At 30.9% G+C, this 27,738-nt stretch overlaps 2 protein-coding genes across 7 annotated transcripts; both read right to left on the minus strand.

Moving 5' to 3' along the window:
* Positions 1 to 1,329: 1,329 nt before the first annotated feature.
* LOC114389323 (anaphase-promoting complex subunit 10) lies at positions 1,330 to 4,032 on the minus strand. Of its 2 annotated transcripts, XM_028349962.1 has the most exons (6): positions 3,692 to 4,032; positions 3,384 to 3,444; positions 3,056 to 3,148; positions 2,912 to 2,982; positions 1,793 to 1,897; positions 1,330 to 1,704 (listed from the first exon to the last, which is right to left on the minus strand). In XM_028349962.1, exons 1-6 carry the CDS (start codon positions 3,868 to 3,870, stop codon positions 1,635 to 1,637), a joined length of 579 nt encoding a protein of 192 aa, XP_028205763.1. In that variant the 5' UTR covers positions 3,871 to 4,032; the 3' UTR covers positions 1,330 to 1,634. The 2 variants fall into 2 exon arrangements, with proteins under 2 accessions (XP_028205763.1, XP_028205764.1); XM_028349963.1 differs by lacking the exon at positions 1,793 to 1,897 and having other exon boundaries at positions 3,692 to 4,028.
* A 3,930-nt stretch (positions 4,033 to 7,962) lies between these two features.
* Positions 7,963 to 13,643, minus strand: LOC114390470 (U-box domain-containing protein 5-like). Of its 5 annotated transcripts, XM_028351211.1 has the most exons (7): positions 12,839 to 13,643; positions 12,145 to 12,219; positions 11,610 to 11,786; positions 10,842 to 10,949; positions 9,518 to 10,692; positions 9,026 to 9,201; positions 8,764 to 8,901 (listed from the first exon to the last, which is right to left on the minus strand). In XM_028351211.1, the coding sequence occupies exons 2-7, from the start codon at positions 12,199 to 12,201 to the stop codon at positions 8,891 to 8,893; spliced, it is 1,704 nt and encodes a 567-aa protein (XP_028207012.1). In that variant the 5' UTR covers positions 12,202 to 12,219; positions 12,839 to 13,643; the 3' UTR covers positions 8,764 to 8,890. The 5 variants fall into 5 exon arrangements, with proteins under 5 accessions (XP_028207010.1, XP_028207009.1, XP_028207008.1 ...); XM_028351209.1 differs by having other exon boundaries at positions 7,963 to 9,201; positions 13,423 to 13,642; XM_028351208.1 differs by having other exon boundaries at positions 7,963 to 9,201; positions 12,868 to 13,642.
* Between the last annotated feature and the right edge of the window lie 14,095 nt (positions 13,644 to 27,738).

Genomic DNA, 27,738 nt, shown 5'->3' on the forward strand with positions numbered 1-27,738 from the left:
CCAAGTCCAATTGTCGAGACCTGGCCAATAAGGGTCTGAAACTCAGCCCAAAAGGATCCATGACTCATAGCAGGATACGCGTTGGTTGACTTGGTTGAAGTATTAGATTTAGGTTACTAGTTTAACTGATTAAATTAAACTGGTTAAATGTAGATATATAAAATAAAAATAAAAAATTCTCTTACAGAGCTGCAGCTCGTATACACCTACAATATTTTCTTCATGTTTTTTTAGGCTTCGTTTCTCCACCTTCGCTTCGGAACGTATTGATTAGGATACCAGAATATTTGTTTTTCTTGTTTGCTTCAATTTTAGATTCATTTTAGCACGTCTTTCTTTGGCCACCGCCAACTTTCCTCTTTCCTCTCTTTCTGTTTAATACAAATCCTTCAATTTACCAATTTTTTACTTAAAAAAATTGAGTCACACTAGTTTTGCGCATTTGGAAGCATATTAAATTCAATTTATGGACTAAAATAGTTACATGATCAGTTCACTGGGCCAATCCAAGTTATCAAGGGATGTAAATAAGCTGGCATGAATTATTATAAATTTCTTGATATTGTCCTCAATTTTTATGGATAAAAAAAATGTCCAATCTGAGTTTTACAATAATGCATGTGAATCTTAGACTTAGCCATAAATACCATTGATTCACAAATCTTAGCTATAACATTCAATGACCCTAATACCTCATCAAGGTTGTCTGATTACATATAAAGTTTAATAGAAGAAATGATTGTTCTATTTTATGATTTATAAAACACACGTCTCAATTTAAATGTATAGCAATATTTTCAATTTCAAGCAACCTATAAAGAAAAATAAATTATAAATAAAATATAAACCCCAAACCTAAGTCAACATTCAATTTTATTATTTGTGCCTAAACACATTTTTCTTTCATTACCTACAAAAGGTGTACGTTATGCATGAAACTTGAAAATGATTTTAATTAGTTTGTAAAAAAAATCATAAAACAAATGGAGTTAAATGCAAAATAATCAAAACAGTAGAAAAAGTCAGGAAGAGAGAGAAGCACATTGATATGACATATTAACTTATTAAATTTACCATTCATTTGTAACTACGTTATTTGATTAACTGATTTAGTAAATACTCATGCAGGAATGGGTAATAAGGATCTTTTAACTAACCAACTACACTAGAATCCTGGAATGAAAAACACATGTCTGTAGATTATATTCTTCAGCAGTAGAACTAGATAAAACAATACCAGAAAATACTATCTTGGCATTAGTGCCAATTTCATTTTAGTTTTTGTGTGAAAAGTAAGAAACTATGATGATAGGAAAAAGGAAAAAGAAATTCACACAATGCACATATCATTTTGTTAATTAATAAATATAGAACTCTTCAAGGAAGTCAAACCCTGAATAGCATTGCAAATCTCAACAAATTATAAATACTAGCAAGACACAAAGGATACTGAATCACTGATGGCCACATTTACTGATATGACAATTTTTAAGAATACTATTGAAGTGAAATGTATTTTTGACATTTCGGTCTGTAGTGATTTGGTTTCAGACCTTCCAGATGCTATAATAACTTAGTGGGAAGCATCCTTTGATTTAACACTTGGTGGCTTCATCAAATCCTTCCATAAACTCTCATCTTATAGAAGAGTAGGTGATGAATTCCCTTGAAGTAAATTGGAATGGCTGATGTGGGATAGGGTTCCTGCAATAGGGGTTTACATAAAAATACATTAGTTAATATATTTATAACTGTATCTAAGAAATTGTTTCAAAAGTAAAAGGAGACACACGGTCGAGGCCCGTAAACTTTGATCTGCCGCACGTGAGTATCCCTTCCATTGAGATGGTTTGACAACACAGCAATTTGCAACATGAAAGTATTCACAAAGGTATCCCTGTGATTGGTAAAAGGCAATTACATGATTCTATTAACTAGTGTACTGATATGAAGTAGAAACAATCTTTCCATTATTTCGGTTACAACCACTAAGGCTTCATTGCATTTTTCAATTTCAGAGTAACAACCAAAGACAATCCAGTGGTTCAATAAATGAAACAAGAAGTGTTTATTACATTCATGTATACCAACAAACACATCTTCAAGTAGTATGACAGCATAGAATTAAAAGAAAAATCAATAAGATTTATGCGACAAAAGACAAGAATTCAGTCACTGATTTAGAAGATCACTAGGCAGTCGCAAAGTATACTGCCCCAAACACAATATGATCAAAAGTGGGAAGAAGGTCCGATTTCATCATTCCAACAACAACAAAAGTAGCTTTATCCGACTAGGTGAGATCAATTACATAGATCACACACGACACCTTAACTCTGTCAGTGATCTCAAGACTGACTAAATGAGGAGGATTTTATGAAGTCCTCAACTAAAAACTTTTCGAAACTGCAGTCTGCAGGTATAAAAAGTTTGAAACTATACTAGCATCATGAAATGGAAACTTATAAAGACCTGTTTGGATAAGTTTATCCAAAAATATTTCTAGGAGAAAATAAGAAGAAAAAAAATGAAATAAACTTTGTCATAAGCTAAAATTAACTTATGCTTGAGTTAATAATCATCTTTTGGAGAAGCTATATGAGAAAGCTTCCACAAAATTAGCTTATGTATAAGCTAATATTAACTTATGAAAAAACTCATTGTATGCTTTTTTTTTCTTCTAAGTGTTTCTGGATAAGCTTACCCAAACAGACCCAAAGCTCCTAAGGCTCCAAAAAATTCCCTACAATAACCTATTGTTGCCGTAGTTTCCCCATTAAAAACAAACACAATCCACAATCAGCTACAGACAGAGCACAATTAAAAAAAAGAGACCAAAATCACACGATGGCAGAAGAGACCAAATAAACAATTTCTCAGATTGCAAAACAGAAAAAAAAACACTACTTACCTAGGATCAACTCCAGACAAGGAAAGATAAACCCACCCAGTTGGCTTCACGAGTTCCACGGTCTTAATCTCCTAAAAATGTTCCCAAAGTCATCACCAAATAATTGACCATCCCAATCAAATCCAAACCAATAATAAGAATTACCTTCAAGTTGTGAAAACCATCACCGGCACGGATGGAAACTTTGCTCGGCGTGTAACTCTCGTCAAGCTTGAAATCCACGTATAGCACAATTAACTGCCACAACAAAAATCATTTTTTTTTTCATATATAAATCAAATTGGTACCAAGTATCACTGTTTTCCAATGACTAATATCTCCGCTAGAAAACCAGGCTCGATCACGAGAAGACTGAGCCAGTTCAAGTCGAATCAGCAACTTGTAGGTAACTAAAATCAAAATTAATACTTAAAAATTCTTACTTTTTTTAATTTATTTGTAATTTTACAAGTGGGGTGTGCCGTGTACGTACTTGAAGTCTAACTTTCTTCTGAAACTGAATGTTAACTAAATGGGGTTGCCCTCCGTCGGATCTGAAAGCAAACACCGAAAGAGTGACTGAGAATGCGAGCAAAGGAGAATAAATAATTGATTTTAGATAAATTTTCAAATCTTTGATTTTCCAGAAGAGAATTTAGAACCGATTTTAAATTAAAATAACTTTAAACAAGTTGCAGCTTCTACAATGAATAAAAATAATAATAACTAATCACATCAAAATCAATTCAATTTAAAATTAATCTTATCAATGTTGATGCAAACAAGTGAAGGAGGGAGTACTGCCAATAAGTTTCGAGATTGTCATCACGGAGAGAGGAAACGCCGTTACCGGGTTTGCAGGAACTCACGCTCCAAGCGGCTTTCTTTCCCATTTCCGTTAAGTCATCGTCAACTATGAGCAATTGGTTACCTCCGCTTAACTTGGTTTCTTCTTCGCCCTCTGATGATTCTGCTGCCATTTTCGAACCCTACTTCTCTCTTTTCTTTTTCCCCCGCTGCCTTTTGATTTCAAGTTTCTACTACTCGTTCCACGGAAGAGAACGAAAGAAAGAAAATGAGAAAACGCAAATAGAGAACAACCGAAGAATGAATTGAAACACAAGTACACAACAACAACTAAAAAAAAACAAAGGGGGGACTTTTAGTTTTATGTTTTTCAGTTTTTATAAATTAGAATTAAAATTAGGCCTGGTTTTAAATTTTAAACTTTTGGTTTTTAAATATAAGTTTAGAAATATTATTTGTTTGGATTAAAAAAAATTGAAATGATTTTTAAATAAATTAGTTATGATACAATTTGGAAATAGGTTAGAAATACCTTCTTATATGTTTTCTCTTTTTGATGTATACCTTAGTCTGGTTTGTTCTCTCATGCTTATTTTTGTTTTCTGTTATGTTAATATAACTTTGGCCTTCCTATGCTTGCAAGCCTTTTTAAAAATGAATATTTAAAATTATAAAAGATAATTTATATTATAATTAATCCAATCACCGTTGAAATGCTAATTTGTATCCTTATTAATTCTTTCAATTCAAAAAGTAATTTATATCACAATTAATTTAATTACTATTAAAAAAAATTGTGCTGTCATTAAAATAATATATATCATAATTAATTTTTTTTTTAAAAAAATAAAAAATGGTATTAAAAAATTTATAATAACTTATGTATTATGTTCAACCATCTTAATTTTTTTTACTAATTTTGTAATTAATTTATTTTTAATTACAAAATAAATTTTAAAAAAATATTTTTATATAAGATTAAATAAGTTTTTTATACCTAAAAAATAAAATGTTTTCACAATACTAAATGACATTCATTTTTTTCAACTAAGAACTTCAAATAAATTTATGTTTTTATTTACTACATAGTGTTAGTTTTCTCGTGTTAAATGATAACATGACAAAAGAAACATATGTCACCATGTCTTATTAGTGATATCTTATTGTCATGTCAATCTTATTCCTTACACTAAAGAAGCTATATAACATCAATCATAAGAATTTAATGACTCAATCCTAATACATCCTTGAACCTAATTTACCTAAACTTTTCTCTATCAAAAATAAATTATATGACTAAAAAATACACAGCATAACACAAGCTTTGGGTTAATTTTTTTCATAAAAATATCCGTTACATATTTCTACAAACTATATAATGAAAAAAAAAAGTTGTATATCTGGTCATGATACTTAGACAAAAACATATTTTCATTATATATCTCAACAAGATACACTACCAAAACATAACATTAGTCCTATACTTTCAATAAAAATTAATATTAGTCCTAGTATTTTAAGTTTGATAAATTAGATCCCTGAACTTTTTTTTTAAAATAGTTTTCTTCCCTTATTACAAACATTTTTTTTTGTAAAATTCAAGTATCAAGTTGATCAAAATTAAAGTTTGAAGACAAACTAATTTTCACTAAAAATAGAAAATAGAAAGCATATATTTAAATTAATTAATTGTATTTTTGGCAAGATGAAAAGAAAATAGAGAAAAAGAAAAATATGAATAACAATATAATTTCTTTTGTTTGGATTAAGAAAAAATGGAAAGAAAAAAAATTGACTTAAAGAAATAAAAAGCTAATTTTTTTATTCCACTTTTCTTTCAATTCATATTTCGAATTTTTTCTTTCCCTCATTCCAAACATAGGGTAGAAGATGAGTGTTTTTTGAGTAGCAACAGTAGAGCCCTTAAGCTTAAATGAGCCTATCTTTTACTCCCATATGGATATGGAGACAGATATTTTTGCAAACACAACATATACTAGATTCTAGTATAATTAACTATTTTTGCACTTGTAATTCTGTGAATGAATAAATTTTAGTAAGTAACTTCAAATTAAAAAATTAACAGCTTGAAGATATGTAGGCCCTGAATTCCAAATTGGGTGTCAGCCGAAATTAACAGTGGTGCCACAAGACTACTTTGCAATACAAGCTTCTATCGGATCGCCAAGTGACAACCGACAACACTAAGCATTTGATGTTTTGATTTTTGTTTTAATATTATATCATTTTATTGGACATATTTACCTATAAAAGGCGATCAATGTACCATATTCAATGTATCAATTATAATTGTTGAGTGAAATATTGAAATTTGAAGGCTTCTTCCTCTCTTCCGCCTTTCGTGTTAGTTTTGTCTTTATAATGTTCCACTAATATCAGGCTCACACGCTAAAGAAGAATAAATATACTTTAATAAGTGGCACTTTCATCTATTATTAACATATTCACAGACGTAACTATTCAATGTCAGATTTCAGTATTTGCCTACCATAACAAGAGCAGTTCAATCTATCTTGGTTATCTACCAAACTATATGCCAAAAACTATACATTCAAAAGTGACAAGCAACCTACTTTGATATTAAAACTCCCATCACATATAGATTCTGCACACAAATATAGGAATGACATAGCATATTAGTTATATTACTCATACACATAAGAGATAAATCTTCTAACATGGTTGCTATTCTTTTAAAAGAAAAAAAGAAATAGTTGCAAATATTATGTGAATGTTTATTGTTATTTTGAACATAAAATAAACTATTAAATATGTATTTTGATTCCTGACTTTTGACCCCTTTTGTAAATTAGTTCCTATCTTTTTTAAATGTAAAAAATAGTTCATATCTTTGCATAAGTTTTACAAAATAGTCTTTGTCGTTTTGCCGTTAAATTTAAAAGTAATGTCGTTAGTGATGTGCATTATTGACAATTTTAGTGTCACATAGATTATCCAACGTAGTAAATTGTCCTAAGTTGTGACATGGACTTTGATGCAAAACTTAAAAAGTTATCAAATATTTTCTTCTTCACTTACTTCTTCTTCCTCAAATTAGGGTTTCTAAAGGCTGTCCTCCAGTGATAACTGAATGTCATCAGTTTCAGTCTTTTTAGTAACTAATATGATGTCACTTTGAGAACCAATTTAATGCCATAACATTGAAAGCGTAGTATGATACATTCATAAAGGGAGGGTTAACCTATTAACGCCTAATTTTTTTGAGGAGGGTTCGAGAGGAGGGAGAGGGACAAAGGAGGATTTTTTGATTCTCAGTCTCGCGCGGATGAATTTGATAGTTAGGTTTCAAATAAGAGCTTTGTGTCGTCAGAGGGGCGGAGATTCAGCTCCAACGGCGAAGAGAGGAGGGTTGTTGGATTCGGCTCCAGCGGCGGTGCGGATTCCGACAATTGGAACAATAAGAAGAGTGAGTCCAACATTGGTAGCAGCGAGAGTGTTGGTGTTGGTGGGATGCCGAAGCTTGTGTTGCAACCTCAGACACTGTCGGTGAGCAATGAAGGGGATAATGTGGTGAAGCCTAAAGGAGTTAATCTGTTTGGAGAGGTGAGACCGAGGGATGTTGAATTTTTGTAGAGTACCGTATGCTGACTTTTGTTTTCTCCCTCATCATCCTTTGAAAGAAGGTGTGGTTTGTCATTTATTGGTTTGGTTTTGTGGATGTTGCAGTGTCAGCAATGAGATTGATGTGGATTGAGCTTGGCGGTGCTTTTGCTGACCTTCTCAACGAGAAAAGGAAAGGTTCTGTTGAAAACGAGATGGGATATGTTCAAAGAACGCTTGGCTTTCCCACTTTCTCCTATTTGACCAGACTTTGTAAAGTCCAGAATATAATCACTCCTAATTAGGCTGAAAATTTGAAGCATTTTAACTTTTAAACTCCCTTTCATGTTGGTCAGAATTCATGAACAAATTTATTGATTCTGTTATTGTTTCACACTACATTTAACTTAATTTTTGAATGATTTTTATCCTAACTTATCATAATTTTTCAATTCAGTTCAAAGACTTGTCACATGGATTTGCTTACACGGACAAAGACTTGTCACATAGACATATGACTAATAGCGAAAAATGAATTTTAACAATAAGGACTTATTTGTATAACGGATGTAAAAATAAGGACTATTTTTTACATTTAAAAAAGATAGGAACTAATTTGCAAAAAGAACCAAAAGTTAGGGACCAAAATGTCTATTCACTCTAAAATAAACTAAAATAGACTGTGAGTGTAATATGTGAACAATGTAATTATAAACCATTCAAAATATCTCCCCTGAAATCACTGTTCAAAATATATTGTTCAATATACAATAACAAATAGAAAGGCAGCTCCATGCCTTACCAACTAAGGCTGTTCCTATAACTAGAATCCGTGACCACCACCAAGTCACAGGCATCAAACATCCCTTTGACATCTTGAGAGGAGAGGAGAGGAGAGGAGAAAAAGGAGAACTTCTCTACCATTTTCTCCATACCTGACTTGGCATGTCAAAATAACTATACACCATAAAACAGAACTATACTTTATACAGTCAGCAGTTACTGTGCAAGATTATGTAGTAGACTATACCCACCACAAAGATTAAAAGACCCTATCTAAAAATCCTATCTGCCATCCAGCAACCCAAAATGTCTCTTACCAAGCACATAAAAAGGTTCTGGAGGATATATACAAAAGGTCAAAATGCATGGGAGTTCAGTTTCATCTTTTGGTTTTTGGTGCAACTGAACTGGATTTTGAGAACAGTGATAGTTTCTTCAAAATTGACGGTTTCTTTGATGATTTCTTTTCTTGATAGTGATTGTTAGGTTCTTGAGAGGCACCGAGATTTGGCTCACAACAATCTTCATACTGAAACTCGTCGTCCTTCAAAAGACGGAGTAATTCTAATGCATAAGCCTTTGCCATATCACTTCCTTTGTTGGAGATGTTGACAAGAGAAGGAATAATCCCCTCAGACACAACCAACTGACAGTATTCCACACGTTGAGAGCATAAAGAGAGAAGAATAATCAGTGCAGGTTCTTTTTCCTCATCACTGCCAGTCCCAAGTATTTCAACAACAGAAGATATGCATCCTTTTGTTTCTACAACAGTAACCCTACCCTCTTCAGTATCACAAAGGTTTTTCAAGATATGTATACTGTCTCTCAAAAGGGTTCTGTCTTCAAAAAATGGCAGTAATTTAGGGATGCACCCGAGAGACACCATGTAGGGACAAATTTGACCATTGGATGAAAAATTATACATTATTTTAATAGCTTTTCGTTGGAACTCTTCATTACCTGAATCAAGGATCTTTGAAACAGAAGTGAGCACACTGGAAGCTGCAATGTTAGCTTTTTCATACCAATTCCCTGTCAGTTCTTCCATTATGGTGAGAGCTTCACCAATCGCTTCTGTGTCAAGAAGACTTGCCAACATAATGCATGTATCTTCACTTAAATTGGTCATACCATTTCTGTATGAAAACCACAAAGAAGTCAATCCAATATATAAAAAAAAGGAGCACAGATAAAGCAAGACAAGATTTTTAAATTGGAAAGAAACTATAATCTTAATGTATCTTCCTCGGAATGAGTTTTAAAATTGAAGAAAAGCTTAACAAGATATCCTTGTTACTCTAAACCAAGTGAATCTTGCTTTTCAAAATTCAAAGGATGGTTAATCAATTCTGTAATGACTCACAGAAAGAATTTAAATCAAACAAATGTAAGCCATACTAAATAACTAGCAATTGACCAAGAACCAAATTGCAAGGGCAAAAGAAATTATACCTGCAACACTTCATAAATTCCATTAGCAACTTAGTTCCTGCTCGCAGAGCTTTTACATCGTGCCTCTCACATGCAGTGCTCAGAAATCTTGTGAGTGGGTCAATGAAACTCTCAGATGACACAGAGCAAAAAGCTTGGTAATTGCATTTGAAATCTATTTTCATATTTTCAATGACTTGGCATTGAGATTCCCATTGACGCTCATGGAGTTTAGACAAATGCATCCGATCAGCGTCATGTATCCGTACATGAGATTGATGCCTGCGCGAATTGTCACTGCTCTTGTTCAACATCAAATTTAAGCTATGGTTGGCCTTAGTGTGGGAGGAATCTGAATTATAACTGGTATCTAATGATCCAAGAGACATGTTACTAAAATCCATTGGGAAGTTCAAATCATACAAAGAACTTCCAAAACTCCTAATGGAGTTGGAGGAAGCTTCCCATGAGTGAAAATCTTGCACATGCCTACGCGGGTCAGGAATGGAGACTCCATTAGTTTTGCACCAGTTTAATATCAAGTCCTTTAAGGCAACATTTGGAGTCAATGCCATATGAGCCAATTCCTTTTTAGTTTTTGGGCATATAGTATTACCCTCATCAAACCACTTTTGTATCCACATCCTTTCATATGTTTTTCCTGAAGCAATGACAACAGGGTCATACATCAACCTTAAAGATATTGGGCATGTATATTCCTCAGGAGGTGTAAGTCTGCTCAACTCACTGGCATGAGTTCTATACTGACCATGGTTCAAGTACAGGTATGACTTGACATGAAGGTTTTTTTGAGACTCATGATCTGAGTTCTGAGTTGTGATTGGTCCTTCACTTTGAGAGTAGACCTCCATTTGTTCCCCTGTGATTGATTTTCGGTGCTTTATCAGGAGAAACAAAAGATTTTTCAAGATGATCTCTTTTGTCTGGTCATTTGGTTTGAGTTTTTCTAACAACTTCTGAATAGATCGTCTCTCTATTAAGATGGCCGTTGGGGATGTAATACCAAGTCTTGCTGCTACAAACTGAAAATCTTTTAGTTCAGATTCCTCCATTGAATCTTTATCTGATGTTGAAGGATCTTGCTGGAGCAATTGTTTCATAACCTTCCCAGCTGCTTGTTCAGCAGAGTTGAGGACAAATGTCACACACTCAAAATCACCAATTAGTCGAGAAATCTGCAAGAGGCATTGCAATGCAACAAAAGCATTAAATGAAGTTCCAAACAAATATATATTGTAACAAACAGAGCCAATGTAGTGAATAAAATAACCTAAAGCAGTATACAAGACACATAAAAATGGATAGCGGTGTTAACTTGACTAACCTCTGCGGCCAACATAACTGGAACCATATTCAGAATCTGGACTAAGCTTTGCGTTAATGATTTTCTTGCCTTCTGGAATTTTGAGAGTATGGAATCCCCTGTTATTGCCTGAAAGTGATATTAGAACCAACAGAATTAGCACGCAGCATGCTACAAATATAATCAATGATGATATCATATGTAACGTCAGTTGCTCAGTACTTTTTTCCGCATCATAAACTTTTTTTTTTGCACAGCAAAAGTAGATAGTATTATATATAAATCAGTACTAGGTGTACTGGATGAAGAATAAAATGTACAAGGCAAATTTGCCTAACCCAACCAACAGAACAAAACACAAAAACACAGAAGCCATAACAAAAAGAGAAAGCCCCCTACGACAGCTCTTCCTTCAAGTTAGAAGACCATTGGTTGAAATGAATGTGGAAGTCTTTGTCCATGCATTTTAGCCAAGACCAAGTGTGGAATAAAGCTTCGTCCATGACTTTTTCGGGGCTGAAAATGTGATTTTTGAAAACCACTGAATTTCTATGCTTCCAAATAGTCATGGATAGAGCTATCCAAAGCACTTCCCATCATAAACTTATTTCTCCAAAACATTGCTTAAGTCTGATATAATAGTACAAAAGATAATTTGTTTGAAAATTTTTGAACTTTTGCAAAGAAGAAATGGTGTCCCCATTCCTGAATTGTTTAAGATATTATTTATGCAGATTATAAAACGCTATATAGCTTTATCTAGCCGAAATAATAAAAAGAACTACACACCAGGTAGAGTTTACTAGATTCGGAGCAGTATAACAGGAGTTGTTTGGCTTTATCAATTGCCTCGTTCAGCAAACACAGAGCCTGCATTCCACTAGGGCGTGCTGCTTCTATCTGTGGAATTATCCGCAAGATTCTATCAACTAATTTCCTGAGTTCTGCACACATTGTACGATGTACCTTCAAACATGAATTACAACCAATAAAATGCTTAGTTTCAACATGCGAAGTAGTTTGAAAAAGAGTAATAGTTTGACATCCCAACAATGCAAACACTCAATTAATATCCCCATTCCTTCCTATCTCTCTCTTCTTGTCGTATGATATCACCTATTACATTTATCATTTCTCTCTTTGCTATTTCTTTTTCTGACCGAGTATAGACTTTTATTAGGGTGTCCATGGAACATTTTCCATAGAAAAGAACAACTTAATGATTGACTGAGTAAAAGGCTTCTAATTTTTTTTCTGTCAAAATTACAATAGGAATTAAATGTAAAAATATCAAACAAATCCTCACAACAACTATTTTATGTACCTTAAAGGAGCGAGGATTTGGTAATGTCTCTACCAGTTCACTGCCATCAGTTCCCATTCAGGGGAGTATCCTAAGCTACAAATAAGAAAGGGAAATAACATTAAGCAAGTTTATTAACTTCTTGCACAAATTCATGCATAAACCTTAAACAAAAACTCACTGCATGTAAAATATACTTTATGATTTTCAATAGAGTAACAACTTTGGGCTGCAAAATTCAAAGCTATATGCCAAAAACAAAGAAGTTGCCACAAAAAAGAGTGTCCCGGGTAGTATTCATCTTAAAACACAGTAAAAAAAAAACACCAATATGAAAGTAAGCATAAGAAGGGAAAGAGAAGATTGATATACGTTGGGATATTCCAGCCAATAAAGTGAACATCAGTACCTAAACAATATTACTACTGCAAATCAACAAGTTTTTCAAATGCTACAAATGAACTTAAAAATAAATCTTGACTTTAATCTTTCAGTTAATTTACACTGTTGAAAAAATGAAAAAGAAAATGAAGCCAATTTGCCACATGAAAAGGAGAGAGAACAGAAAATCAATTATAAGAGATGACAATTGAGAGTTTAGTATATTGGAAACGATTTTAACCTAAAATGAAAATAGAACTAGAGGGTGGTTGAAACTGAAGGTAACAACACTTGGATTACACAATAGCAAAGAAAAGGGAAGAAAGTTAATTACATAGTTTAACGAAGATGATAAGAAGAAACCTTCCAAAAGAGTCAACTTGATTAATTCCAAACCATCATCATGACCACACTCTCCAAATGTGCCACTACCCACCATCAATAATTAATATATATATTTTTTTTGTTAAGAGTAAAGCCACGAGGCGTCAAATGAGCCCTTATTGAAACAGTGAAATCACCATTCTCCACTAACTTGATCGCGTGAAGCTGAATTCAGAGCGTTTTCGTGCAGCTCTACCATTCAGAAGCACGATGAACAAAAACAAAACCCCACGGCTCCTACCAAGAAACTTTATCAAAAGTAAAGTATAGCAGCACGTGTCCGAGTTCATTATTGTTATCTTTTCTTATTATCTCCAAATCCCCACTTTTTTGGCTCAGTTGACGATGTCCTTCTTCCCTCATAATAAGTCATAAATGTCCCACCCCACATAAAGTTCACAGGAAGAGAGAGAATTTTTAAAAAGAAATTGAAAAAGAGAGAGATAAAAATAGAGCTAATAAAGCAGAATTGATGATGATAACGCAGAATTGATGGTGATTAACGGGAGAGAGCATTCAATTAGGATAACCCACCAAAGGAAAAAGGCAAAAGATTCTATCTTGGGTGAAAGCGAAGCATGACACTGAAGATAGAATCAACAACCATATATCAAAATGAAGAGTGAGAGATAAAGTGAAAGAGGGAAGACAAATATCATGGAGAAAATTGACATAGGAAAGGACCAAGTCGACGAAAGGGTAAGGAAACAGCGTGGCAATCCCAGTGGCGGTTGCAAGTTTGACCAACTGATGAAGACACTGCAGTGCCGTCAAACAAGAGCAAAGAACAGTCTTCGTCATTGGGCTACCTGCCTGTGAGGGCTGTGATGGATGTGGACCGTCCACCTGGACACACATGTGGTCTCTGTGGGTCCCAGGCTGGTGGCTGTGACGAAGAGTAGGAACTAAGAACTTTTTATTGTTCTCACGTTGATACTGGGCAATACTTACCAAGTGGCCTAATATATGATGATCCGAATGCAACACAAATTGAATTTTTTTAATCCAAATATCCCTTTTTTTATTTATCCAATTATTCCTTCTCCTATATTATTAATAAAATTATCCCTCACTATTATTTACCAAGTGAATTAGGATTTTCCAGCCAAATTCACACTTTTTCTTTTTTACTTTTCGCAAATTCCTTTTAGAATTTGGGTTTCCTTTCGGTTTTTCTTTTTCTTGATGCGGACCCCCATTTGTTACTCACACCCCCATTTACCATTCACACTCTAGTTTCGAGCCTCCCAATCATGAATTCACTCTTTCTTTTTTTCTTTTTTTTTTCTTTTTTTTTTTACTTTTCACAAATCCCATGTTAGAATTCGGTATGCCCATATCTGAATTCTAAACGTTTTTTTTTTATAGTTTTTATTTTGTAATTTTTTAATTAATTAGCAATATATTTAATTTTTATATTTAAATAATATAATTAATTAATATAATTCTAATTTATAATGTAACTAATTAAATAATTATAAAAATAATTATTAATAATTACTAATATTTAAAAAAAATTATGATAACGGACGACTAAATTACTGATGTTTATAACAAATTTTTCTAAGAGACGTCATTGCCTTTGATTTAGTAATTCTTAAATTAAGAAAAAAAGTACTTTATTTATCAAACTCAATTACACTCATGGAGTTAGATTTTTATTTGCATATTTAGTGATTTTTTTAATTAAAGTGATTAACACTATATATTATCAAAGTAATTCCTATTATGAAAATTGATTTGATTAAAATTACATAAATTTTTGTATAAAATTATTTATGCGAATTATGTTTGGTAAAAAAAATATGTAATTTGGCTAAATAATATTTTGTAGTTATAATAATAAATGTGTGATAATTATAAAGTATTTTCATATGAATAATAGTTAGTCCAAAGAAAGACTATTATTTGACAGTGTCAATATTTGATCATTGTCTTAAGAGTACCAATTACAAATTAATTTATCTAGGAATTAATGTTGTTAGGTATTTTGTGATGGGTCTGTTCTGTAAAATATTTGCATGTTCTGTTATATGTATTTTTATATTAAATTGTCTTGTATTTTTTGTTAAATTGACTGAAACAACATGTTCCAAAGTAATCTCTGTTGCGTAAACTGATTTGATTGAATTTACATTGATGTTGTATGAAATTATTCATTTGAATTGTGTCCAACCCAAATGAAGACACAATTTGACAGAATAATTACATGTCTACGATGGTAAACATGTGATGATTATTTAGTTTGATTTTCCATGTGAATAATGAAATGTTCAAAGACAATAATTATTTGACCGGGGTAATCATCATATAAGTTTCCTAGGCTAGTAATGGAGTGTCCAAAGACAACCTTTGTTTGATAGAACTTATCACTAATGTTTGATCAATGCGTTGAAAGTACCACTCGCAGTTAGTCTTTTTCAATCCAAAGATTCAGGATTAATGGTGCACTAAGTATCTTGTTTGAGTCTTGAAATTTATCATTAAGATTATTTGTGCATTGTATGTTTACTTTCTCTTCATTAATTGTTGTTGTTGATACTATTACGGTTTAAAATATTCATATGATTTAAATCCCAAAGCTACATATATAAAATTTAGAGTTTAAGAATAGAGTCAGTTAAAAAGAGCTGAGGATATTGCCTACTTTTTTTTCTAGAGAAGAAATAAGAAAACAAGATAAGAAATTTCTTCGTTGCTTTTGTAGGATGAGACATATAAAAAAAATGGAGTCCCAATTACACTATTTAGTGTGTGAAGAATGATAAACTTCTAATTTTTTGTTTGTTTTAAAGTTAATTTAGTTTTGTACCGAAGGATATTAATGGGTAGATTTTGATTCTATTACTCACAAAAACATGTCTATATAATATTACCTATGGCGTCATTTGACAAGTGATAATGAAAGATTTTTCTATGTGGGCAATGACATAAAGTTGCAGTTGAAGCTATGAAAACTTTTATGTTGCTTTGAAAGACAATTTCATTTGAATTTGGTTGAGACATATATTGAGCTATTTATTAAACCAAATTTTATTTTTAATTTAGACAAATTTTGTTATTTTTGTTCAATTAAAAATAATAAAGTTAGTCTCTCAAGTGATTCAAATGTTGCAAGTTATGAGTTCTTTTATGGATATTTGAGTGTTCCTATTGCAAATAATTTTGGGTGGTACAAAACTTAAAATTAAATGAGAATTTCATTACTTTATAACATAAGCACTTAAGTTATATTTCTTAATAGAGAATTTGGATTCTTGTGTTATTGGAAATTCTGGATCCTTTATATTGGTTTGACCTTATAGTCTATATTGAGTATATAAAGGGAAAATAAACAAACAAAATGGAATTCAGGTGCTAAAAGAAATAAGGATGTTTTGTAACTAATACTTGCATATATTTGTGTTTTATTCCTTACGGATTCATGGAATGAACAAATGTATTTTATTATGTTCATAGATGATTCATCTTATTTAATTATGAAAATTTTTGAGCTCTAGACATTTAATTTTTCAAAGTTGAAGTTAAACTTCAATTAGGAAAGAAAATTAAGGTTATCAAATCTAACCATAGGGGATACTATGGTAGATATGACATAAGGTGCAATGTTTAGGGTCCCCCATGTGTTTTTCTTCAATAATTATGAAATTGTTTTATAACATGTAATGTTAGGTAAACTTAGCATGAACATAATTGCAAAATGATGAAACTAGACTTGTACATATATGGTAAGAAGTTTGATTCTTCTCTACTAAAGTTGTTTTAGGGAAATACATTAAAGAATATAATTTATATCTTTTTAGGGTACCAATTAAAGTAGTAACTGATAACTACTAAATAATTGTATTTTGATAATAGAAAATAAGGCAAAATTATCTTTAAAAATAATTATTTAGCAGTTATTTGCGCTTAAATATTAAAGAATTGATGTTTTGTTGAATTTTGGCTGCAGATATAAAAATTGGAGGAGTAACAAGCAAAAAAAGCCAGAAAAATTGAAGTAAAGAAGAAAATCTGAAGTAGGCCAGCCCAATACGTGCGCTTAGCGCATGTCACGTGCTAAGCGGGCCAGGAAACACACGCGCTAAGCCTGCAACACGCGCGTTAAGCCTGCGATCCAATAGAAGCACGCGCTAAGCGCGCGATCTACACACGCTGAGCGAGGGGGTGTCGCGCTAAGCGCGCCTACGAAGGCCCAAAACCCACTTCAGCAGCTATAAATAGAGAGACAGTTCAAGGGAAACAAGACACCACGATAGAACCCCCTCTCCTAGGGGTTTCATTTACTTTCTTTCACCCCATTCTCATTGTAAAGCCCTCGATGGCCATGAGTGGCTTAAGGCCTGACGGGCCTAAAAGCCAACGTGATGTATGATGTACTCTTCACTATTTATCAATGCAATACCAGGTTTTTCTTTCCTATTTTCTTTTCTGTTTTTATCTTGCATACTCATCTTTATATTATGTTAGGGGTTAGATGCTCGGGAGATGGTAACTTCTAAATAAGATTTTAAGAAGATATGCATGCATTAGTTTTAGGGGTTAGACGCTCGGGAGAGAATAACTTCTAATAGAACAAAAAGAAAAGATATCATAATAAAATCATTGCTAGGCATAGAGCGATTGCATTATGCCCATGCGTCAAAGCAAACATCTAGATAGGTAAAATAGGCTTGTCATCGTGAGGCATCAGGGGCAAGTAAATGAATAGATGTGGGTAGTATAGAATCACCTGAATTGGTAAAGAAAAATCATAAACTCATACATCCTAGGCAGGCTAGGCAAGTCAGTTCCCAACATTATCTTATCTTTTAATTTTATCTTTTCCTTTATCTTCTAATTTTATCTTTAAATATCTTATCTTTTTTTTACCTTATCTTCTATCTTTCTTTATCTCTTATCTTAAATTCTTATCTCTTGCTTTTAAATTGGATTTACATTAATCTAAGTACAAACGAAGTCCCTGTGGATTCGACACTCGGACTTCTGAGTACTTTACTACTTGTGACAATTTGGTACTTGTGACAATTTGGTACACTTGCCAACGAGTCAACAGTCACTACCCTATAGGTGTGAGCCAGGGAAATCCCAACATTAGACATTTTCACATTTGGGGATGTCCAACCAAAGCAATGCCTTATAGGTTGCTTGAAGGTAAGTTGGACTTAAAGATAATTAGTTACAATTTTTTTTGTTACATTTAAAGCTCTCGCATATATAAGTTTTACAATCCCACTTTAAGATAATGTTTGAGACGTGCAAGACTCCTTGAGGAAATTGAGTTTGGAGGGAAAGAAAACATAAAGAGTGTTGTCTTTAATGAATAACCCGTTATTGACAATAAATAAGTCTTTGTACTTACCATTGTTCAAGAAACGAATATGGTAATTAAATAATGATGTTACTCCTAACATTATTAAAATACAAGACAACACTGAGATTCTCTCTCAAGCACCATCTAAAGTTCAAACTCAATAGCCTCAAGAAGTGTCATTAAGAAGATCAACTAGAGAAAGGAAAAATCTAATTTGATATGATTATGTCATATTTCTTGAAGAACATGAATATGAGATTAGGTTGACTGAGAATGTCTAATTGACCTTAGTCAAGTCATGTTGTGCTCTAAATCTCAAATGGATTGATGCCATAAATGATGTAATAAAATTGATGGTTGAACATGATATATGAGATATCGTCAAATTGCTTGAAAGTGTGAAATCCATAAGTTATAGATAAATATCTATAGTCAAAAGGAATTCAATGAGTAATATTGAGATATATAAAGTTTTTCTTGTGACCAAAAGTCTTACAAGAAGGAATACATTGATCACAAAGAAACTTTCTCTCTAATTTCTTAGAAAGATTTTCTCAGAACTATAATGACACGGTAGATCATTTTGATAATTGTTTTTGCATAGATGAATGTAAAGATTATGTTTCTAAATAAAAACATTGATGAAATAATTTATACGGTGCAATAAAAAAACCATGTTTAAGATGATCTAAAGTCTATGGTATGCAAACTAAATAAATCTATTTATGTTTTTAAACAAGTCTCTCATCTATGACATTACAAAATTCATCAAAATTATCTCTAATGATGTTGAGGTAAATTTGGTTGATGATTGTGTGTACTAAAAGTTCAATGGGAGTAAATTTAATTTTTTGGTATTACATGTTGATGACATCCTACTAGCATCATACGGTTTATTGTTCAAGACAATTATATTGCAATTTATCATATATTCTTAAGTTTATTTTTTATTGTCCTGAAATAATTTTTAGTGGAAATCCTAAGGTGATATATGAATAATTTTGGTATACACACTAGAAAGTAGTAAAACGCATAATGTGCTAATTGAATAGAATAAGAGACGACATATTTTCATATCGAAAGTCTAGAAATTTAGAAATCATTGGATATTCTGACTCAATTTTTACAGAATATCTTAATAGCAATCACTCCACATAAGAATCCTCGTTTAATCATATTGTTGGAATTAATATTTTGCTATGAGACATTATACTAAAATTTATGATTGCTAAATTATTGTAACTACCTTACATGTAGTCATCAACATTTAGTAGCCATCGAATGTTTATTGGGACAACATCTTAACTGTCTTATTAAGGATTCAACCAAGTAAAAGTTTGCTAACATAAAATATTTGGTTATTAAATAAAGAATTCAGAAAATACAGATTTGTATATAACATAAGTAAGACTCTAACTAAACTAAGGTACTATCAGGAATTACACTCATATGAGGAGTGTGCTCATGAAATTTTTTTACTTGATTGAATCCTTAATAAGACAAATGGGGAGAAGAGAAACTATATATGACGATTTCGTATATTAAGGACTATAATCTTCTTATAATGTGCTAACCTAATAGGATTCTCATTATCTCCTAATGAGTCAACATTGATATTTGTTTATTTAAGTTCATATAATCTAATTTAGTTATTTAACGATTCATTTAATTTGATTAAATAAAATAAAACCCACTGATCATAAATAATTAATATAATTATCTTATAATATTATTTCTTATTGATTACTGGAATATAAAATTTCAACGTTAGTATCGGACTTGATATATAATATATTGTTAATATGTATAAGCAAAAGACGTGACCAAGGTAAAAGGACACATCAATTACTGCTTGAATTTTGCATGACCTTTGAATCCAAATGTCTAAGTATGCATTTCAAATGGGCAACCTAAGGCTGAAACTCGGGGCAGGGGAATATTAATTTTTAACCTGGCTGAGAATGTGGGCAAGGGAGTTTGAGAATTGCTGTTTGAAATAAGACCTTTTTGCCTGTGTTTGGTTTTAGGTGGTGCACTCAAACGTAAGGTTTGGAGAGGATGAATGAATTTCAACATTTTATTTATTGTTGTTCGATTTCCCGTTTGATCATTTGCTTTCAGGGGTTTAAAGAGTCAAAATTGAGTTTGGTGAAAGCTTGTAAATTTATACTAATTTTTGTTATAAATTAGGTTTTGAAATAACAGTTTGTAAATACTTAAACTGAGTAAAAAGCATATGCACTGAAAATATAAAATATTTTTATAAAATCCTTCCATCATTCAATCATAAATTATCTGAATAATAAATTTATTAAATTTTACTATATTTTAAAATTCATGATACAAATGATGAACAATGCTAAAATAATACTATAAAATTATTTTACATTATTATTAAATTCTTAAATTTTAAATATCATTTTGATCATCTACTAACTTTTCTAGCAAATTAAAGACGCCTAAAAAATTTGGATTATTATATAATTAATTAGTCTCCCCCTTTAAAACTCTCGGAAACAATGTCAATCAAGTTATCCATTATTTAGCAAGGATGTTTAGATTTTATGTAAGTCAACACGTTTTTTTTTATTTGATTTCAAGTTGTATTCAATAATTATAAATGAAATAATATGAGCATTTTTCAGTAAAAAAAAGTCTCTACTATACATTGCCTTTTTTTCCCGTTAAAAACTCTTGAATTCTCATTTTTCACTCGAATTCTTTACAATTTGAATCAATTAAATTATTTTAAATTTTCACGCACTCAAAATTCATTAACTAAAAGTCAAATTTTACCAAAATAAAAATCTCAAATGCCCTCCCTACAAATAATTTTACATCATTCGGAATCTTCCAAATTTTGTAAAATTCCCACTAAATTTGTAATTTCTAAACTTTCAAAATTGTCATATACTAAATCTATGATAACCCTTTGTTTGAATAGAAAATGAAATTTTGAAGATTATAAATATAAAAGATGGACAGGAGAATAATATTTATTTAATTTTGTAAGGCCTAATTTTATGTTTACAAGTATGTATCTAAACTCATATTATACATCTCTTAAACTTTGACTTTGACATTAAAATATATATGTGTCGGAAGTGTGAAGGTAAAGCTGTATATTAGATAAAAATAAGACAATTAAGCATTATATAGATGAGAAGAATCAGAAACCTAAAATTTTAAGGTTATTAAAGTGTGATGTGAGTTTAGTTAGGTGGTATGCTCATGGTCCGTTTGTGAAATTTTTTCCGGTGTTTAACATCCTTAATTTCCCAACGTTATGCAAGTAAATGCAAGTTTCGCTTCTCACCAAAGGTCAAAATTCCTCAACAAAATCTTCGTTAGTTGAAGCATCTACCATATACGTAAACACCTTCGAAAGTTACGATGGATGTCCAACATGAATTTTAATTTGTCATATACTTGGTGCATATTAAAAATAAAATAGTACACAAAGTAAAAAAAAAAGTAATGTTGTATTCTTCTCTCTTGTGTTGTGTATCAAACTTTATATGACCAGTGTTCTTTTTTTCTTTTTTAGAGTGTGTTTGATAAAATATTTGAGTTTTTAACTTTTGTTATTATCTAAAAATTTTATTTGACTATATGATGAATGATTTTTTTTAATAATTTTTAATTTTTTTATATGATCCTTGAATTGAAGTAATATTTTTTAAAACATTAATTTATATATATATATATATATATTTTAATATTTTTCTATTTAAGATAAAATTTTATGACTTAAGTTGTTGGAGAGATTTGAGGAATATACCTGTGGACCAGAGTCATCAGACCACTGTAACTCCAAAGTCTCCAAAGTTTTAAGGTTTAAGTTTATGAGTCTTATCCTGTGTTCAACTTTTTTACTTCTAGGACTTCATCTCACACTTTTAGTCCAACATAAGTAATTAAATTTTTTTAGTTATTTTAACATATTATTTTTCCAAACATATATAATTTAATAAAACATATTTTTAACTTTCAATTACCTTTCTGTTACCAACTACTTTTTTATAGCTAATTTTTTTAGTTAATTTTATCCAATATAACCTTAAATATATGATCAATTGTTGATACGGGAGCAATATCTCTTGCAGCAAGTAGTCAATTTATAAATCTTGCCAGCATGTCCTGTTTCGGTTGAATATTTACTTGAACCAATCCTGTCCACAAAGATTCATCCCGTGTGGACCAGAGGCACGAATCACCAATAAATTTTTCTTGTCAATTTGTTTTTCTTTTTATTTTTTTGGGTCTAGCAGAAAGATATATATTCGATCTGTGTGTTTAGTGCTAACAAGAGGAATAATGAAACATTAAGACACAACAGATGACAGTTTTCTTACAGAGACCAAAGGAACCGTGATCTTTCATAGATTTCCTACACAGGAGTCAACGTCCATGTCCTTTCGTTCTTACGGAGTTTGTGGAATATGATCAATTATCAATTGTATCAGTCCTTATAATAATAATAATAATATGAAAAAGAAAAGGAAAGCGTGTACATTGTTTTATTGTGTGTGTGAAAAGCAAGGACACCATCAGAACATTATAGGCATCAAAATGGACCACATGTTGGAAATTCTCCCCAACATTTTGCGTGCCTCTCGCCCAATGACATTTCCCTTTTCTATTTCACCACTTTCGTACAAAATTATATTCTAAAAATTAGTTTTTAAAATCAATAAGTGAAAATATAATCAAATAGACCCTCAAGAATAAAAAAGAAGAAGAAGAGAACTATATCTTTGGGTCAATTAGACTAGTTGTGATACAAACCCCAATTTGGATCACAAATTCAACATCTAATCCTTGAATTTTTTTAAGGTAATTTTCTAGAAAAATATAGAAATCAAAAGGATAAAATAGATTGAAATGAGAAATGATAGAACAAGGTCACATGAATTGATAAGTTAAGATGAAAATCAAGGGTAATCCTAAGAATCAAGAAAGAATTTCTCTCACAAAATTTCAAAATTTTATTTTAAAATGAATCTAAACTAATTATAAAGTTAATATTTTTTTTATTATACATAGACTACCAAGGCACATGACTAAAGATCCAACAATAAACTAAAAATATTAAAAGTCAAATAAATTAATAAAGAGGCTTAACCCTAATACAAATGATAAGGTCTAACAAAAGTTCAAATAAAAAAAAATGTATAATTTATTTTCTTCCAAGTGAAACTCGTTATGTAGGTCTTCATCTGGTTGCTTGTTTTATAAACATATCTATAGGGAATTGTATTGTATACGGGCATATGAGGGTGTATAGATACAAATTACAAGTGACAGGTTGGATAGTTTTTTATGTCATGGATTGGGAGAGGATAGATATTAGTTACATCACTATGGTACTTGTTTATGTAGCAATCTTTTGTAAGAGTTGGATATATATAAATTTATTTATTTATTTTACTAATATAAATAAATAAACAAATAAATTTAGAGAATGATTTTGTTTTTTGGGCGTCACGTATATCATTTGACCTTAAAAAAATAATAAAATTTTTTATTTGAGAAATTCAGAACAGAAATATATAAAAAACCCATATTTTTGCTTGATTTAAAAGTATTTACAATGAATAATTACTTAAACAAATTATTTATTTTAAATTTGTAAATCTTATAATGTTACATAGATTAAAAAACTTTACACAAATTCACTCTAATGATAATAATGTTAAAGTAAATGTTTATATATCACTAAACATGTAAATCAACTTGACGTGAATTGTTTCAGCTTAACCAAAGTTTTCAAATTTAAATTCTTGGTACGTAATTATAATAAATATTTGAAAAGAAAATTTTATGGTCTATAATAATCCTAATAGGTTTGAACATAATTGCCTGTAATACATAATACTTATGATTTAAACCAAAAAATACTTATATAAAGAAACACTAGCTAAGTAGCTAAGTAACCACGTTGTAAATGCTCTAAAAAACTAAAATAATTTTACTACGTCTTTATGGTAAATTATTAAATATTTAATAAAGAATAAAATACAAAAAACAATTTTTCAAAACATAGCAAAGACAAAGTTTTGAAACCTTTTTCCAAATAATTAAAAATAATATTCAAGTGAAGATTGAACACACAGAATAATTGATCCTTTCGAAATTTTCTTATTAATTATTAATATACATTACACATACAATATTACAAATGTCATATAATGAAAAAAAATTCAACATCATTTTAACACAAATTAGCCACTACATACATCAATCTAGGTTCTGGTTCTAGAATATTAGAAAAATTCAATGATGCATAATTGTTACATGATCATAACATACAAACAAAAATTACATGGAGTTTTAAAAGTTTGTATATTTGGAAAGATCGCTGTCAATAAAATATGGAAAAACTCCTTTCTCTTAGGTAAGGGGTGTTTGGTTTAATTGTTTTTTATTTTTATTTTCACTAAAAATAAAAAATGGTAATGGAGATGCGTTTGGTTGGATTTTTGAAAATATTTTCAGTGAAAATATTTTTTTAAACGAATCAAAAATTGGAAACAATAAAATTCCATTTCCAGTGTTTTCAGTTAAAATCAGGAACCTCTCATTTTGGATAAAATGAAAATACGGTGGCTTTGGATAAAATGAAAATACGGTGGCAAAGAATATAATTTTAAACAAATTAAAAAATATATTTTCTTTTAAAAACTCATTTTCAGTATTTTTATTTCTTGAAGACAGAAAACAAGAAATCAAACTAAACATATTTTCAGAATTTTAATATTTTAAAAATGAAAATAATTTTTAAAAAATGAAAACAAAAAATAAAAATGCAAACCAAACACACCATAAATTCCCTACAACATTATACTTAAAAAATTGTCTAAAAAGAGCATAGACTTCTCATTTAGTCATTTAAGTTAGACACCAAATAAGAGTCCAATCCATCATAAGCTCATTCACATAAGCTCAAATAATGAATATCTATCAATGTAATTTAAAATAACTAATATTATTTACTAATTAAATAATTCTGATTTTAAAATAAAATCTAACAATTATTCCATAACAAACATGCAAGCAAGCAATCGTCTCTTTCTCCCTCAGCCAGATTTGTTACCTGATCCAAATGGAGAAAACGCACTCTATAAATTCCTAGGGACAGAACATTAATTATTATTCCTTATGCAAAATAACGCAACCAAGTTGCATGAGCTAGCTCAACTGCTTCTGGCATATATCATCATAATATCGCCAACATCAACTTTGCTGTCCAATAATTAATTACTTTTTGAAGAAAAGTCAGATCATCTTTCGGTTAAAGAAGTATCTAGTGGAAGAATCAAAGCAAAATATATAATGCTATATACTCGTGTATCATCTAAGGAATATCCCCATACATATATGCCCCAATACGATAAATTTAGTAATGCCACGATCCTGCAATATTAAGGGTTGGTTCAGTGAAAAGAATAATGACTAAAAATGGTGAATAATTACCATTAAATATGTTGATGATAAATACTAATTCATCAAACCTATAAAATTGATCCAATAGTATAAAATTTTATTATATTTCTATGTAAAAAAACGATTTATTTAACTTGAAAATTCATAATTTTTTTGTGCATAAAAGTTTCTTAGACTAACTAAGATCAGTTACACACTGAACTTAATCTCTTATCCAATAAGTTAAAGATATATTTTATTATGTCACTCAAGAAAAAATAAAAAACCCATTCTCGGTGTCTATTTAAAATTGTATATTGCCAATTTTTGTATGTTCGGAGGTTCAAATGGGATTTTATTAAAATTGACATTGTACAAGTTAAAAAAGAAAATGAATATAGGATAACAATGACTAATCAGATCCATAGAAAATTTGTGTACAGCATGCCCAGTTTCATATAGCAAATTTTTATTCCTCACACACAAGTAAAGAGATTATTTGAAAAAGCTATATTCCAGAATTAGACTAATCGTCAGAATGACATTAAAGAATGAATATGTAATCACAGTGGTTTTTATTCCTCAAACCAGACATCAATAAACATGATTTTTAATTTGTATTGACCTCAAAGAATAATAGCCATCATGTCATTCTTCTGCTAGAATCTTCAAAATGATTTAATCCCCAAACCGATAAAACAGGCATATAGGATGCATGCAAAATAAATAGTTTTGAACTTCTGTTCAGATTAAAAATATCTATATCTCTGCTGATCGATCAAGTTTTTGAATGCTATCAAATATTTTTCTAATAGTAGTTTTCATTCTTTTGGTTATTGCAGGAATTCTTATTTGATCTTTTTGATGAAACTATAAAGCAACATGAACTCTATCAAACAAATGTCAATCCAAGAAAGTCAATGTATTCCCAAAGATGCTATGCGAGATCTACATAGGATGGTTCATTCTTTTGGTTATTGCAGGAATTCTTATTTGATCTTTTTGATGAAACTATAAAGCAACATAAACTCTATCAAACAAGTGTCAATCCAAGAAAGTCACTGTATTTCCAAGATGCACTGTGAGATCTACATAGGATGTGTTGTGCAAATATCACAGAAAATGATACACAAAAAAATCATAATTTCTTTTTAAGGATGAGTTTTAGATTACAAAGTTTTTTTTAGAGAGAATTGAAAAAGAATCACTCATAATCTAAATAGTAGTTGAGCTAATTATACTGGTTTTACAAATGGACAACTCACTAATTTTAATAGTTTGTTACAACTGTTTTAACTACTAGCTAAATTTGTTAGTTATGTGATCAACTTATCAACAAATCTCCATCTTGATTACATAACTAAACACAGATCAAAGTGGCTGCTCCCTTTTTGACATCAGACTAACTGACATTACTTCAAATTTATAAGGTCCAAGCAGTAGAAAAACTTGTTGCTTGGTAGAACTTTAGTGATCATATCAGAGGGATTATGCTCAGTGGACACTTTCTTCATCAACACAGCTTCTTCAGCAATATTCTTTCTCACGAAGTGTAGCTTCACATCTACATGCTTTGTCATTTCGTGATAAACCTGGTTCTTTGAAAGGTGAATAACACTTTGATTATCACAATGGACAGTGATAGCATGATCTTGCAGCTTCAACTCTCAAGTTATTCCCCTTAACCACAATGCTTCTTTTAGTGCTTTTGTCAAATCAATATACTCTACTATAGTACTGGACAATGCAACCACCTTCTAAAGACTAGCTTTCAATGCAGTAAAGATATATCATGTGATTGATTTTGTAGTGTCAAGGCAGCCAGCATAATCAGAGTCCACAAACCCTTCTATGGCAACTAAACTGTAACTGTTCTTATCAGCTCCACCATAAACTAGACCTTTGCCAAGTGAGCCTTTGATGTATCTCAGAATCCACTTCAAGGCTTGTCAATGCACCTTCCCTGGATTTGACATGAACCTACTCACCAAACTCATTGAGTATGCTATATCAGGTCGAGTACACACCATGACATACGTCAAAGAGCCTACTGCATTTGCATAAGGAATTTAAGCCATAAACTCCTTGTCTCCTTCTAAACTAGGTGTTTG

The sequence above is a fragment of the Glycine soja genome, chromosome 16, assembly GCF_004193775.1.
Source record: "Glycine soja cultivar W05 chromosome 16, ASM419377v2, whole genome shotgun sequence".
NCBI lineage: Eukaryota > Viridiplantae > Streptophyta > Magnoliopsida > Fabales > Fabaceae > Glycine > Glycine soja.

Bases quoted from the DNA above. Each gene is read 5' to 3' on its own strand.
- LOC114389323 (XM_028349962.1), bottom strand. From the start codon at position 3,870: ATGGCAGCAGAATCATCAGAGGGCGAAGAAGAAACCAAGTTAAGCGGA. The intron at 1,898-2,911 runs GTAAGTAGTGTT...TACCAATCACAG, and splicing joins TTGTCTGGAGTTGATCCTAG to GGATACCTTTGTGAATACTT. The intron at 1,705-1,792 runs GTGTGTCTCCTT...CCCCTATTGCAG, and splicing joins AAAGTTTACGGGCCTCGACC to GAACCCTATCCCACATCAGC.
- LOC114390470 (XM_028351209.1), bottom strand. From the start codon at position 12,201: ATGGGAACTGATGGCAGTGAACTGGTAGAGACATTACCAAATCCTCGC. The intron at 11,787-12,144 runs GTACATAAAATA...TCATGTTTGAAG, and splicing joins CAAATCCTCGCTCCTTTAAG to GTACATCGTACAATGTGTGC. The intron at 9,202-9,517 runs GTATAATTTCTT...GTTTTCATACAG, and splicing joins GAATTTATGAAGTGTTGCAG to AAATGGTATGACCAATTTAA.